The 17,000-nt window shown below is 41.6% G+C and overlaps 1 protein-coding gene across 1 annotated transcript in view; it reads right to left on the bottom strand.

The window, feature by feature from the left end:
- Nucleotides 1–15,720, bottom strand: part of LOC111147163 (lymphocyte cytosolic protein 1) — a 54,768-nt gene extending 39,048 nt beyond the window's left edge. Inside the window, exon 1 of the mRNA XM_022503060.1 lies at nucleotides 15,248–15,720. Coding sequence (XP_022358768.1) covers nucleotides 15,248–15,377 — 130 coding nt within the window. The 5' untranslated portion in view covers nucleotides 15,378–15,720. The remainder of the gene's footprint in view (nucleotides 1–15,247) is intronic.
- Between the last annotated feature and the right edge of the window lie 1,280 nt (nucleotides 15,721–17,000).

Here is a 17,000-nt window from a genome sequence, read left to right as displayed (position 1 = left end):
CATAAATTTAGTTTCAGCTATTTTCTTTTTTATTTTTTAGATTCCACATATAAGTGAGATCAGACAGTATTCGTCTTTGTCTGTCTGACTTATTTCATTTAGCGTAAAGCCTTTGAGGTCGATCCATGTTCTCATAAATGGTAGGACTTCCTCCTTTTGATGGCTGACTAATATTCCATTGCATATTCTTTATTCCTTATTAATGTCTCTTGCAAATCAGTGGTGAATTTCGGAACCCTGTTTTTGAATCACTGCCAAATCATGAATCTAAGGGGACAGACTCAAACCATTCATCTAAGTCACATTTGGCTGCTAGTTTTCCTGTAAGCACTTAAATTTATTCAATTCACTTAAATTAAATCAATACCTATAAAATCTCAACATTTGGCCAAAGAAAGTACTGGTTGTTCATTTTTATGAAATTATTTCTAAAGTCTTAAGAAAACAAAATCCTCCTCCAAATTGCCAAAGCCACAAAACCCGCTCACTTCCTTAGGTTGGTGAGTTTTGAGTCTTAGCTTAGAGGGGGCTGGTAGTTTCCAGATCAATAGTGAAAGAGAATTTCTGATAATGGCCACTTAGAATAAAAGCACCTGACTCAACTTCCCTAAAGTTGGGATACAGAAACTATTTGCAGGAGGTTACTAGAGAACACAGTGCTGTGGAATTTACAGAAGGAAATACATTCTCTAAAAATAAATGCAAAAATGTAAGCTAAATTTTCTCTGAGGGGTTTCCTAAGTGATAATGAAAAGCAGCAGAAAGGATGGAAAAGGTGACTTGCCCAGAGTGAGATGCTCACGGGCTAGATTCCTTTCCTAGAGGGGGTAGTGGTGAGCTGGTCAGTATTTTGGTTCGATATACTGATGCCCGGTTATATAACTGTGAGGATCAGGGAGGCATCTGTAACCTGGCATCACACTGCCTGGGACTCTTTTGAATGTGTCCTACTTTTCCTGCAACTTGACACACTGGGTAAAGTAAAACTGGAAACTCAGGACCCAGATTCCTAGCTCTACCTCGATAATTTCAATACACAGAGAGGAGAAAACTATACAACTTGCGAACGTTCGGTCAATAATCCAAAACAACATGTAATTGAGAACATCATTAATACTGCAATCTTAGTGCTAGACTATGCTGCCTGAAGAAGAGGAACATAAAATACACAGGAGTCCGAAGCAAAATAAAATGCCCCTAAGTTTTTAAGAAGCCATCATGATAAACTGAGACAAGGGAGAAGCTTTGCTTTAGGTCATTTGATCCCCTTCGTGTTACAAAGTTGCCCACTGCAGGGGACCTACCCACCAGTAATTTACTGTATCTTCTTGGGATACTATTCCTCTATGGATACAGATATTCTAAAGTTTTACATAAAGGAAGAGTCTGAAAATATTTTTTAAAAATGACTTTGTTTTTAAGAGCCAAATCATGATGAAGAGCCTCAAATATAGGTGGCCGTTTAAAGGAGCTCTTATGAATTCTTCTGTCGAGTCAAAAATCTTCTTTGGATGGTCTTTTTTCTCCCTGCAGATACACTGATTTCCCCAAGGGCTGCTCCAGAGCCCAGAACTCAAGTCTCTGCAGCATTGGAGGTAAAGGTCCAGGAAGGAGTGAGGGGGTTGCGGCACAGACCAGGAAGGAGTGAGGCAGGGCCACAGACTTGGCTGCTCTCTTCTCCGGCTATCTCTGGCTATCTCGGGCCTGTAAACTCTCCCGGGAAGCCAGAAGGCAAGGTTACTCCAAACCGAGTGAACATGCCGTTCTGGGAGCCTCTGTGGTCTGATCACGGTTGAGGGGCTTTGGAAGCTGTACAAAGCATAGCACACAGAACTCGGCTCAGTCACCAACCATGGAGTTCCCATCTCCCCCCACCCCCACCCCCTCCCCCACGCCAGCATACCCCTGATGCCACCTGTTTTCTACCGAGTTGCTCAGAGCCATTATGGATGTGACACAGAGCAAACGTCTTGCAAGCAGAGGGGATAGCCAGCCTTGTAGGTATGGAAGCCCTCGATGCTTTGTCATCTCTCTCCTTCCCTAGGCTGTAGACAATGACGCCTCTGGGGTTAACATCTTGAAAATCTGCAGCTACCCTTCATTCTGCATTCTACCACGAAGACTTTGAGATCCAGACTCTTCCCTACTGAAACGTCAGGGTATCCTTGGATCGTTTCAAAATGCTAAACATTATTATGGACTAGCAGATTACGTACTATTCAATTACCTCAATATCAGACACCATTCATTCATTGTTCAGTCATTCATTCTTTCTCATCCTCTACTAGACTAGGTGCAAAGCACCACTCTTATAGCTGGACTACAAGCACAGGGACTGCAAAGCCTCGGGCTTCAAGAAGCCCACAGTTAAATGTCAGGTTTCAAATGTGATGCACAGATTTTAGTTCACTTAATGCAAGATGGTTAACACAATGCAAAAAGTTTTGAAGATCAAAAACAGACAAATGAAACAGGGCTGTGAGAGGAAAAAAGATTACCAAGAGTAAGAAATTAGCACAGAAACTTACCAAAAAGTAAAAAGAGCAAACATCTAAATCAGCCATGCAAAAAGGTAGCCAGATAATTTATACACATGTACATCTCCAAGGAAACCTTAACCGAAATAACCGAGGAGAATTGGGACACAGAGCCTCACGTTGGGGCCTGGGAGACCTAGCATACTGTCTGAGGACTGTCAGGCTCCAATTTGCCTCCTTGGACCTCTGTTTCCTCATCTATAAATTGGGAGATGAAATCCCTTCCATGTTAAAAAGTTCCAAGTCTATTCACTAGCTGGTAAGTGTGTACACAAGTTAGAGCCCAGAGAAGGTGTATTTCAAATGGGCCTAGAAATAGGGACAGGGGCCATCAGGAGCCGTGGCAGTCACCCCGATGGGCCTTCTCGGGGAGGCACAGCATCTCCCATCCCCTCCCGGCTCCTGCCCTTACCTCAGCAGCAGGTAAATCTCTGTCCTCATGCATTCTCCTCACTGACCAAGGCAGACACCCCCTGCTTGGTGGCTCAACACAGAGCAGGGAAGTTACCAAAGCAGCACGTGGGACCTGCTTTCTGAGATGTCAAATCTGTGAACAGCTTAAGACATGCTGATCCAGTTCACTCCCGGTTTCTAGGCAAGGCTATATGCAAACTGTCCCAGAAAGACAGCCACCTACTATTTTCTTAAAAATATCCAAATAAGGAAACCCTATCACCTCTCTGGTGTCTCATATCCCTACCTGTAACCTAAATCTTTTCTGATACGATGAAAACTTGCTCTCTCTTGGGCTATTCTCAGAGGGAATTACAGAAGCAGCTCAATTCATAAAAATTCTGTCACATGCCTTAAGTGATCGCCACCAAGCCTTTTTTTTTTTTTTTTAATTATTTTAACCTGTTTTGGGGGACTTATCTTCCAAACCTTTAATAGTTTCCTTTGCTATATTCTGGGTCTATGGCAACTTCCTTAAATGACGACATAAGAATAACAGAGTCAGGGGCGCCTGGGTGGCTCAGTTCTAAAGTGTCTCTGCCTTCGGCTCAGGTCATGATCCCAGGGTCCTGCATCGGGCTCCCTGCTCAGCAGGAAACATGTCTCTTCCTCTCCCAGTCCCCCTGCTTGTGTTCCCTCTCCCGCTGTATCTCTCTCTGCCAAATAAATAAAAAATATCTTAAAAAAAAAAAGAAGAAGAACAGAGTCATAGAATGTAGAGGAGAAGGGACCATAGAGATAATCTATCTGGCCAACCTCTTCCTGCCACAGAGTGCACTCGGATTGGAGTCTGGGCCTCCTTCCTTTTCCTCTTTCCGTTATAAGTTTTCAAACTCAAGAGGTCATGCTGTTCTTAAAGTAAGACCTGCTTAATATACAGTAAGTGTAATTCCCCCATGATTTCAAATATTTAATAAATATAATTTCATATGTTTCCTGTACATGAAGAAGAACTTAATGAAAAAAAAAAAAAAACTTCTCTAGGTATTGAGAAGATACTGTCAGGTCACAAAGGTCCTAGGTCCTGGGCTACAAACAACAGGTGCTAAATCCTATTACACTATTGGCATCTTCTAGGTTAAAATGACCAGGGCTAGGTAAATGACTTCGTCTGGGTGTTTTTTTTTTTCTTGACTTTGCATTGAGGTCCTCTGATTTTCCTTTGTAACCAAAAAAAGCAAACCCCATTAAAACAACTCACCCTGAGGCACAATGTTCAAAAGATAAAATGCCAAATTCACAGATAAAAACTAAAATGACACCCTCAGACTTCTAGAAACATCTGCATGGTTTCAGAAACTCTGTTCTTCTGGCTGTCAGGTGGGGATCAGTGAGCTTTTCCTACCCTCAGCTCTGGTCCTGACCTGAGCATGTGGCTTCTGGGTCCACATCCACTCTTTCAGCAGACTGTGAGATCACTGCTGGACATCTAGACCAGAAGTCACCTCATGGAGCTGTCACCTGGCAGGTAACCAGGTGAACGAACAAACCCATTAACTGACATCATACAGGGCTTGAGAAGTCTACTCTTACCTCCTTTGAAGAGTTTAACGATAATATTCTTGGGCACATGCTAAAAATATCCCTTCCGTGGAAAGGGACAAAGGCCTAAAGCAAGCGAGCGAATGTTTCAAATTTTGTGAAACCATGTTGCTGGAAGAATGACCTTGCTGAGTTGCTATGGGGGTGAAGAGAGGCTAGTGTCCCTAGGCAGTCTTCTAACCGGCTGCGGAAGGCTCCCTGGCCCAGCCCGGCCAGTTGCCAGCGGGTTTCTTCTTGTGTGGTAGCAAAGCCTGGGCCTGGGGATCCTTCAAGCTGTCTCTGGAAACCCTGCTGGCTGTCTGTGATGCTTGGCAGTGGGTCTCTAAGTACAGTGTCTGACTTTGACAGGAGTCCTGCGGAGACACAGCTGTGAGCTAAAGGAGGGGCAGAGCAGCTGGGCGGCTCCAAGTCCAAGAGCCAGGAGCACCCAGGAAACAGTGAGGAATGGGTGCTAGAGGTCCCCTGGATGTAATTTGCATGGAACAATCTGGACTATGAAAATATGTCTGTACATTTCCTCTTTCAATAAATATTTGCCAAATACCTGCTCTGTGCAGGTCCTGGGTTAGATGTTGGCAACACAAGGATTAGATGTGGCCCCAGCCTGCTTAGTATGGAAGATGGATTCCAGTCACTAGAATATGAAGGGAAATTTAGATCCACAGGAAGGGGGAGAAGAGCTCTCCCCTGGAGAGCCAAGCACGGCCCCCGCAAGAAGTGACATTGACCTGGATTTCCACAGATGAGGAGCCTTTTTTCATATTCATACAGGATGATTAATCCTTATTCTCTTCATAGAATGTTCTCTCCATCTATGTTGGAGTCAGAGACAACAAGAGCTAAAGGACAAATGGGAAGGCCAGCCAATATTCAGTGAATGGTTAGTCAATGCTAAGTGTTTTATATGCATTATCACATTTAACGTTAGCCACAATCCTATAGAGCATTATTGTGATTTCCTCTTTGTAGATGAGGGAACTGAGATTTTAATAATGGGCTCAGGGTTACCTTGCTATGACCAGGGAAGCCTTACGCTTACTCCAGAGCCCAGGGGGGCAGGGGACAGCACAGACACTGCCCCACACTACAGGCCAACACTGTGTAGGTCTTACTGGAGGCAGCTTTCCTTGTGCCCGTGACCACTGGATTTCTGCATCTTAAGGTTCTCTGCTCTCCTTTGGGGTTATGCAGCTCTGACCTCGTGTAAATGAAGGACACACACCCTTTGCAAGATTTTACCTATGGCTGGGGCTCTTCCTGGGCTCTTTTGAGATGTTCTAAATGTTTCTTCTCTGCAATTCCTCACCATCTTGAGGGAAGAGTTAAGAGCGAGAAAACACCTCAAGGGGGATCTTGCCTTTCCCTGCCCATGCCTCCTGCCTCTGGTGCACGAGGGCTGATCTTTGTTAGAAGCTCCACACCTGTCAACCAATCATATTTCATAAAGCGCTGGCCTCCTTTTAGGTGCTGGAGATGCAAAGATGAAGAGGGGGAAATCCCTGCTCTTACATGACAACCTGTCCTATGAAAGAAGAAGCCAGTGCATCTCAGAGGCCAGCCTGACCTCCACACTCCAAGGGGTTATGATCATGGTGCTATGGGAGCCGGGAGAGGGAAGCACTTAACTCTGTCCCAGAAGAGAAGGGAAAGCTGTCCAAAGGCGGTGATACTGACCTTCATTGAGTTACATCTTAAAGAACTAGTTGGAATTTTCCAAAAAGACAGAATGGAAAAGGGCCCTCTGTTTCTTCATACAGTGGTACCCCCCTATCTGTGGGGTAGACGTTCCCGGATCCTGAGTGGATGCCTGAGACCACAGATAGTACCAAACCCTACAAATACTATGTTTTCCTTTATATATACACAACTATGATAAAGTTTAATTTACAATGCAGGCACAGTAGGAGACTGGCAATAGTAGCTAAGAGAACAATTCTAATATTCTGCAATAAAACTGATGTGAGTGTGGTCTCTCTCTCAGGATTTCTTATTGCACTGTACTCACCCTTCTTGTGAAGATGTGTGATGATAAAATGCCTGTGTGATGAGATGAAGTGAGGTGAATGACGGAGGCACAGTGATATACAACTAGTAGGCCACTGTTGACCTTTGACCTTCTGAAAATACGTCCGAAGGACGACGTTCTGGTAACTGAAACTGTGGACGCGAAACCATGGGAAAGGGGGACTACCATATAAGAGAAAACAGTCCCGCAAAGTGAGGAGACAAGCCTGAGAAGATTGCCAAGGAAGCTGCTGGGGGGTTGGCATGACTGGCCCTGAAGGCAGCTCCCAGAAGAATTTGGGGAAGTGCCAGCATGGCTGCCTTCCTCTTGTTTCTAGAAGAAAAACCTTGGTGGTCTAGGCTCTCCTTGCTATCTTCAGTCACAATGCTTACAGCATGTCCTCTAGGTAAGACACTCTCCAACCTTCTCAGGCAATAAAATGATTGCACCTAGAAGCCATTTCTGCCTTTTGTATGGACATAGCTTTCTCCTCATATCACCATCTCCCATCTAAAAAATACAGCCCTACAGAGTGAGGAAGGAACTGGACATGTTACAAAATGGGAAATGGGGGCCCAGAAAAGTGAAGTTGCTCCCCAGAGTCTCACAGTGAGTCAGTGATTGGTCTGAAAGGAGAAGTAGAGCCTGGAGAATGCTAGTTTGTTTGGTCTAGCCAAGATATGGGAAAAACAGAAGTCCATTCACATTTAAACTACCTAACAGTAAAAACAAACAAACAAACAAACAAATCTGTTGAGATGCAAAGTCCATGAAATGTGCTTTATAGCTTAGGGAGGTAGATGGAGAGGAAAGTGGGAGGAGGTTCTTCTCCCACACCTTTCAAGAATGGCCTGGGCTCCATAGTTTACAGCTTCTCCCATTGCTACCCTGTTCAAGCCAGCAAAAAGACATGTCAGGCATCCCCTAAACCTCATCCAAATGCTAATGATCAGATGGGGGAATGGGTTAGCCCATGGATGGGTATTAAGGAGGGCACATATTGCATGGAGCACTGGGTGTTATACGCAAACAATGAATCATGGAACACTACATCAAAAACTAATGATGCACTGTATGGTGACTAACATAGTGTAATTAGAAAGAAAGAAAGAAGGAAAGGAAAAAAGGAAGGAAGGAAGGAAGGAAGGAAGGAAGAAAGGAAGAAAGAAAGAAAGAAAGAAAGAAAGAAAGAAAGAAAGAAAAGAAAGAACAAATGCTAGTGATCTTGCCTTCCTTTGGGAAATTATATGTATATTTGTATATCTATAATAAATAGGAAGCAGCGTGGTATGGTGAAAAAATGATGAGTTTCTATGCAACTGCTTCTTGCTATGTGTTTCTGTACATGTTCCTTAAGTTTTCTGAGCCTCAGTTTCTTCATATGTTCATATGTAAAAAAGGGACATTAGTAATGCAGTTTACAGGGCTCACTCCATAGGGCTGCGTTAGAATTCAATGAGACAAAGGGTTTAAATTGTATACAACAGTGCTTGGTGAAGGAAGGAAGGAAGGAGTCAAGAAATGAAGGGGAAAATTTAAAAAAAGAACTTTCATAAAATTATCGTGGGGAACAAACTCAACTTCCACTATAAATTGTATAAAATATTATATAGTCACCACCTAAAATCCACATTTAACTGTATGTATGCTCTGTGTGTGTGTGTGTGTGTGTGTGTATAAATCTAGATTTCACATCTATGTTTTATCTTCAACTGTCCTTAGCTTGGCTTCTTTGGGCTCTTTTACTACACTTCTCATCCAGAGTCTTTGAAGACAGTTTCAAAAGGCATTGCAGGAGTGATGGATGCCACAGATGAGAAGCTGGTGGCACTGATACTGGCTGATCTCAGGTTGACTTGTCAAGGGGCTCTGGGCTTAGCCTCGCCTGAAATACTAATGATGGAAAATACCTACTAACAGTTAAGGAAGTGTGGCCAAAGGAGGAAAATGTACAGCAACTTTAAAAGCCTGACCACATCCACCATGAGTTACAAAAAGAAATGAGACTATGGACCATCGGCCCATGCCTCCTTGGTCTCAGGGCTGCACCAGTGCCCGGCGACTGATTCCGTCATCCTGGACCCTACTTCTCTCTGCTCCCTGGTTCTCCAGGCATTTCCTCTATTACTGTTGGAGCTGGAAAACTACCAAGACAATGTGCAGCCCACATTTGTATATTAGCAGTGACTTAATAGTTCTTAATAATATGGCCTCATTTTCTATAGGCTCCATGGGGTAGTTGTTCTAGAACCTCTAACGACAAGCTCATTCTCATAAAAAACAAAATGAGGACTAACAGATACACAAAGGCAGGAAATTTGTATTAATTTGATGGGCTATACTTATCTTCACTGTTGGAAGCCACGGTTTGGTTGGCAAATACTTACCAATACCAACTGACAACGGGATTTGTGATAACATTTCATTTGTCAAAATTTTAAAATACCTTCAAGAAACTGTGACTATAAAATGGGAAAGAGGCAGGGTGTAAATCTTGGCTCTGGCACGTACTGGCTCTGGGACCTCAGATGTAACCTTCCCCAAACCTCAGTTCAGTCATCTGTTATAAGAATAGGACCACATTGACCTTATCTGGCTTTGGTGTGAAAATGGAAGAGTAAATATATGTCAAGGGTTTAGCATGGCACCTACCAAAATAGTAAGGGCCCAGTCAGTCCGTAGTGAGGTGTGTAGTAGAGTGAAGTGTGCACAGTGGCTGATGGTGGGGGAAGAGGAAGAGGAAAATGAACCCAAGAACAGACCAAGGAAACAGTACTTTCCCCCATTTTACAGATGAAGAAATGGAGACTTGCTCAGGCTCCACACTTAGTACAAGGCTAGAAAGTGAATCCAAATTTGCTCTCCCTCTGTGTACCAATACCATGTTTTATGCAGAGAAAGGACAGTCCTACTCCCAAAGTTTAAAAAGCTAACATTAGACACAATGTTAAACACAATATATACTATATACAGTCTATATGATCACCAAACAGATGAAGTATTGTAATTGCCTTTCTCTGTGGTCACTGGCAAGAAACAAAGAGTCAAGGATATTTTGATGAAAAAAAAAAATCTTAATCTGAAAGACAATGAGGGAAGGGGAAAATCTGAAAAATGTCTGCAAGGTGACCATAGTATTCTATCTTTCCAAAGGGTAAATTTTTTTAATGTTTATAAAGCACTGGAAACAACAGAGAACGTTTGTTTCCCATTTTTAATATGAAGAAGGGGGTGCGCAGTAAAGTCAGCACCATAGATGTCGCTCGTTGTGTTTGTAGTTTCACTTTGCACATGTCACCTGGATTTCTCCTTAGGGCCCCTTGTGGTGAAAATAACCTGAGCTGATGATGTCAAGGAGGTGTAGAGGACCCACGTTTTAAAATGCTACACCAGAGGTTAACAAAGACGCAAGCTGAATTCTAAATTTTGCCTGAGAAAATGGCAAAAGGAATATGTAAATTTTATACAAATACATCTGTGCACCTCTTAAATTCATATATTTGGATACATAGCTTGCATAAATCTGGGTGCTGACGACCCAACTGGGGGATCAAAACGCAGGCTCTTGTTTAAACGCAAAGTAATTATTCCATTAATTCACTTCCCTCTTGAAAGTACAACCAGAGAAAAAAAGGAAAACAAATTATCCAGGAGATTGCAATTCACATGCATAATTCATTTGCCTGTAGAATTTGGTGTCTTAGCTTTTCTGCCTGTGGAGAACATAATCTCTTTTCCACTTCAGCTCAGCCACTCAGGAAGGTGTGTGTATATGTGTGTGTGACAGAGAGAGAGAGAGAGAGAAGACAGAGAATGTCCATCTGTCATACAATTGGTGCTGGACTAAAACAAGAATCAAGACTGCAACCACAGGACTGTGGCTTTGCTAGTTGCTCAGTTTAACATTTCCCCCCCCAGACAAAAACGAATGACCATATTTGAGAAACAAGCCTCTTTTTAACTTACAAATGGGCCTGACGCATAAGTGTGGCTCTGAAGTTCACCAAAACTTATTTTAACTTTAAAAGTGGGTCACATTTCCCCCTCTATTTTCAACCCACAATTAAAACACTCTTTCATTCTTTCACAGTTTGTAGGACACCTGTATTTGGCCAATACTGTATAAATATGGGTATATGGGCCTCAGCATAAATATTAAATTATTTAATTTATTTGTGTCTATTGGTCACAACAATCAGAAAATGTGAAGACCATTTGACTGAAAGTATTATTCCAACCTTCAAAGATGGGGAACTTTTCAAAGATTTTGAGGTAGAAGTCATGTTTTGTGACCCACGCAGAGATCTATAAATTGGTAAAAACTAAATACTTAGTCAAGTGCACAGAGGTGCGGGGTAAATACTGATGATGATGACGGACGAAGAAGAAGTCTGTTTGATAAACACAATTATAATATAAATGCACTTATTTGGGATAGATTATGATTATTTGAGCTCAACTCAAGAGCTTAGGTACAAATAAGCCCCATGGTCACTGTCTGTTTATTCCAGGAGAATATTACTTCTCTTGGAATCTAGCAGTTATACAGAACTGATTCAGCTGTGGAAAATTAAAGTAATAAAATATTTGAATGCATTAACTTGTCTTCAGATATGAAGATAACACCCTAACCACCTCACAAGATTGTAGCGATGACTAAATGCATCAATATGGTTAAAAACACTTAGGAAAATACTCAGTCCGAAGTAATAGGTAAGTGTCAGCTATTATTATTATTAGGGTGAGAAATTGAAATTCTTCCATTCCCCCCCTCTGCTACTCGCTGTGTCTTACAAAATGGAGAGATGATGAAATTACAGGGAAGACTGCTGTAAACACCAAACCTGGCAAACCAAAACAATGGGGCCAGTCTGATAGTTTAAGGAAGTTGATTCAGGAGGGAACCGAGGAAAGCCAAAGGAGATGCCATCTGGGCAGCTTGAGGGAGACGCCCCTAGAATGTGGTGGCAACTTCTCAGAACTTCAAAATGGAAACAGTGTGAAATGTGTTTTTTGTTTTTTTAACTTAAAGCTTTAAACTTTTTTTTTTAAACATTTAGTTATTTATTTTAAAGAGAGAGTGAGTGAGGCGGGGAGAGGGAGAGAGAGAATCCCAAGTAGACTTTCCAGTGAGCAGGGAGCCTGATGGGGCTCAAACCCATGACCTTGCTATCACAACCTCAGCTGAAATCAAGAGTTGTACGCTTAACGCACTGAGTCACCCAGGTGGCCAAAACATGAACACTTTTTTGATTTAAGTGCATTGCCACATGGCAAAACAGGGAAACTTGAAACTCTTAGAATCGGTTGACGATGGTTAGTTTTATATTTTGGTGGGGCTCTAATTCTAATTTTTATGCCTGTGGGGTTCAATGGGAAGATGCATAGCCTTATTTCAGTTGATTTCTGAGGTTGGGAAATCAGCTGAAAAAAAACCCTAAAGATACCATGAGACTAATATAAATAATGTCACTCTGTTATAAAATCTGCTATTAGTCATAAAATCCAGTACTTTTACAATCTTACTTTATAAATTGTGACCCTTCATTAATATAATCTCATGAGCGAGTTTCTTAATTTTATTTCACCTTAACTAATATAAAAATTTGTTTGCCTTTTCTCCTGTATAACATAAAAGGTCTTTATTTTGTAAATAACAAGAAGCTGACTTGAGAACTTTCTAGAATAATCCAAAGTAATTAAGCAAAAGTTAATGGGTTTCCGGTCATCAAAGAAGCCCACTGTCAGTGCAATAGTTTTGCTAAGAGTAGTTAAGTTTTAGCTCAAAGAATGAAAATCATAATTTTGTCTGTTTGTTGTGGTCATTAGACAATTTCTTAAATACCCTGAACTCGATAGTTAGTGCTTTGAGGCTAAAATAAAGAATAGTGTTTTGGCAAAGAGGAAGCATGGTAGAATACAAAATATTGTATGATTATTGTAGCTTTTTTCACAGCAGTCACTGGGGGATCTCAGTAAATATTAAGAGGTGAAGTCAGAGAAAAGACTTCCGTGCATATCTAAGGAGCTGACAGAAAATACTTGTGACAACTTTTCAATTCAGTCAGTGTCATTAGGCACCTCCCATGAGCTAGGAGAGCAAGAAAAGGAGCTCAGGTTGTCAGCAAACAACAGTATGATTACTGCTATACTTACTCTAAGATCAAAGCCCTAAGCAGGCACACACAGGAGAAACTGTTAGTGGGGGCAAGGGAGACAGGGGAAGGGTCCAGTAGGGAAGACCTCAAAAAGGACACGCTTCTTGAAGTGAGTCTGGAAAACTGACCGTAAGTTTTACAAATAAAGCAATTGGAGCAACAGTTGGAGCAAAAAAAGTGAAAGAGCTTGGAACTTTCTGGCGGCTTGTGGTCTTGTGTACCCAGAACATCGCCAAGAGAGGATGGGGGAGAGCCAGAGCAGAAGGAAGTGACAAGAAATAAGGTTGGGGAAGTGGTTGAGGCAAGTTGGTGAAGGCACACAATTCTTTAGTAAAATTATAAATTTAAAGAGAATGCTTCTTTATTCTATTATTACATGAAACCCACAACGATAACTCCTACTTATAAAAATAAAAACGCTTCTGGATTTACTGCAAATTTTTTTCCTCTTCTCTTTCTTTCTCTCTCTCTCTCTCGTCTCTCCTCCTCCCTCCCTTAAAATTGTGAGCACCAAGATCTCTCCAGTCAGCTTCTGAAATAAAAGTCTATAATGATCTACATGTGGGAAAAATATGCTGGTGTGGAAGAGGGGATCTAGAATAGACAGCTGATTATAGAGAAGCAATATGGAGCCGACAATCCTGGCTATCTACCATCTCTCAACCCTCCAAATGCCCAGGGACCTTTGGCCAGTTTCTTCCATGCTGAGTCCACTCCTCAGGTCTAAGAGCAGTTGAGAGAATTACATGAGATGATGCATAAAGAGTGGCTTCACATTGTAAGGACATATAAATATTATAATAATATTATTATTACTTGTCTTCTCTAAGTAGGTAATATTTGAACGAGATTTCACTTGCTGGCCTCCTCCCCTTCTTCAAAGGGGTAGGAAAAAGAATTAGAAATGAGATTTAAATACTGAAATTATTTGCCAAATTACTGATTGTTTCAGGCATACTCCCCATTATAAACTAAAGGAGACAAAATTTAAAATGTGACAATGAAATCATCCCTGAGATAGCGAATGAAAGGTCCCACCATAGCAGTGTTTGTTCAAAGGACAAGACCCAGAAGATTTTTCCCTGAAGTTACTAGGGGTGAGCTGAAATGAAGAGAAATGGGTATTTTATAAAATATCTGGTTGACACTTTAACAGTCTAAACTTGATTTAAATCAAGAGACTTTTTTTTTCTATTTTGAATTAACTTATCACATTCTGTTTTACTTCCTCACAAAGTAAGGAAAATACTGATACACCTTTACATTCTAATTTATTTTGTTCTCACTAATAGTTTTACTGGAAATAAGACAGAGCTTTTTTTTTTTTTTTAATTTGTTGTTTTCTGGGATGCAGATCCTCCTCCCCGATTTCCACATGCTTACTAGTGTGAAACCATTCAGGAAAGATGTGTAAAACAATATGGATAGCCACATTTTGCAACTTTCAGAAATTCACATTTATGGGCACACAACTAATTCCATTCAAATCTCCTGTGCAGATGTTCTTTGAAAATGTTTATTTAATAAGAACCAGTTTATGATCAATTTATGTAAGTTTAAAATGAAGACATGGCGAATAAACCCCCATTGTCAACTGAGATGGTTTTTCTTTTTTAAGTTGTCCTGAGGAAATAACTTTAGAACACAAGTTGCTCTACTGAAAAAAAAAAAATGGGTTTTGATAAGCCTCCTGCTAAATTAATCCATTTCCAGCCCAAATGGCTTTTTATGTTTATCCTCGGGTCTATGGTTCTTAATAACTGTTGGATAAGGATAATTAAATGAAGGTTGAGGCTACAAGACCAAAGGCCTACAATTTCAACAGAGCTTCTGGAGTGACTATCTCCTATCAACTCTATCAGGATTTCTGTTTTTTATCAGTCATTTGTTTGGTCATAAGCCTACCCAATAGTTCAGCCAATTCTGTAAAAACAGTACAATTAAGCAAGCAAATTGCTTTTATTTTTACAAAATAAATGAAGGAGAGGCCCCTGAGATGCCCTGTGGTTATTAAACACACCCATGAAAAACCGTTGGCGCCAAAATCACTCAAATACCCAGTAACACACTCGGTAACGCGTGACTCAAGATGTGAATATATCCACTCAAGTACTGCAAAGCAACTTTTTAGAAAAACAGAACCACAGGAGCTAAAATTAAACTATTCCCACTAGGCCAATGAGCAGCACAATCTAAATGATCAATATGCACTTTCCTGAAAACATTTTAAGGCAGATAAAATCACAGTAAATTGCCTCCCTGAAAGGGACCGAGAGAAATAAATCAGAACATGGTTTGGTTTAAAAAGGGGGGAAAAAAGAGTCATTGGGTAAGCGGAGAAGAAGCCACCCCAGAGAACTGAGGGGCCCCCCTCTGAACTGTAGCTTGGTGGGACAGTTAAACCATGGCAAGGCTCGCAGAGGGCTCGAGTGACAGGTGCCCGGACCTCTGTTCCCTGAAGGCAGAACCCACAATCCACAGAAACAGAGCCACCCAATGAGCAAAACATCGTAAGCACTTAGAAACAACAAAAAGACATGAAGAAAATTTACCTTGTAGAAAAACTGTCCTCAGTGGTACTGGCGTGTGACCAGAAACCCCCTTCTTTCTGATCTGCAGAACAACTTTGTCAAAGCCGGGTGCGCAGTCACAAGGCAGGAAGTGACTAGAAGGACAAATCATCAGCCGGGAAAGAAATAGATTTTGTCTTTATAAGGACATTTTACCTAACTTTTTTTTTTTTCCTTTCATGTCTCCTCCCCCACAGGAATCACCTGACAGAACAGGTCACGCTGAAATTCAGAACTTTCTTACCACTTCCTCTTTATAAAGCATTTCTCTCTCCTTCCCTTTCTTCTCTAGCTGTCGCTTAGGCTCCCTGGGCTACTTAAACCTGTCTGATTTCAGATAACGAGGCAAGGTCAGCCTGCTGCCTTTACTTCTTGCTCTGACCTGGGCTGCAAACGCAAAGCCCAGGTGCCTGGCTACTAACAGCAAAGACAAACAAATGATTGGTTTTTCGTGGGGTAGCCAGAGGGAAAGGCGGCAGGTACACCTGAAGCAAACTACAAGGGATTTCCTTGGGAAAGCCCCGCCCCAGCCAAAACCTAACCTCACTTGAGTGTCCCTGAACAATGATCTTATTGGAGCAAACAAAACAAAATGGTCTCTTTAAGGGGAAGGGAAGAAAGGCCACGATATTATTTACTCATTCTTTTATTTATAGAACATCTATGTGGTAGGGATCTCTTTAACCCAATTAAAGATTTCAATTATTTAGACGTTTCCTATAAAGAGCACCGGCGGGTCACACAGGCAGCTGCTAGAGTTAAATGGGTAGTTAGCTAGCTTCCTTCATACAGACCAGATTTATTTTTTGAATGCACATTTTATAAAATGAGCAAGAGAATTAAAAAAAAAAAAAAAAAAACCACCTCTACTCTATGTCTAAACCCTGGATGCTGGTCTTGAGAGTGAATTCCCATTTTCAAAAATCAAGTGCTCAAGTGCCCGTGGCCTCACGGAGGCTGTGAAGGTTGTGTTAGTGCCCAAATCACATTAACTATACATTAAGCATAATCTCCAGATCGCCCCCAAATGCTGTGCGGCTCCAGTGGTTAGCTACTGCGGAATGAGGATTATGGCTGTGTTTTAATCTGATGATAACTTGATCGTGCTTGATCATTCTATAGGCTTCTGTAGCTACGGGGGTCCTGGAACCCCCACCAGTGGGTACTCTGGTTGGGGAGCTGCCCTTACACTTCTTTTGCTTCTTTGATTTCTCCTCTAGAAAGTTCCTGCTTCTGACCTCAAATGTTAAACCAAGATATTTCTGATTTATCTACATCATTAGCTCATGGTATGGCAGCTTCTTTTTTTTTTTTTTTTTTTTTGGTATGGCAGCTTCTTGGTCAGAACCACACGGAGGCCATCTTGATGAAGAGGGTGGACAGTGTAATGGAAGAGATGGTGGAGATTTGGTCCATTCTGGAAGTGGTTCACCTCCAGAGAACTATCAGCCCTCTGGTGACTCCCGAGGAAGACTGAGAGGGTGCATCAGACCCTGTTTTCTCCATTGCACAATTACTCCCAACTAATAGAATGCAGCAGTGTTTCCAGAAGTACCTGAATTCTTTTGGGACACCGAAGAAACACCCGTACATCATTATGACGGTACCAGTCATGCTACAAAGTGGCCAAATGCTAGTGGTTCCTGCTCTGGTGGGAGCAATCCCCATTCTGGGCCCTGCAGTAAGACTCTCCAGATAATGTCCTGAAGGTTTAAGGATGAAAATATGTGAAATA

This window comes from Enhydra lutris, unplaced genomic scaffold, assembly GCF_002288905.1.
Source record: "Enhydra lutris kenyoni isolate GAN:26980312 unplaced genomic scaffold, ASM228890v2 scaffoldscaffold15, whole genome shotgun sequence".
Classification (NCBI taxonomy): Eukaryota; Metazoa; Chordata; class Mammalia; order Carnivora; family Mustelidae; genus Enhydra; species Enhydra lutris.
Note: the sequence above shows the minus strand (reverse complement) of the source record. Positions and strands in the feature narration are given on the sequence as shown.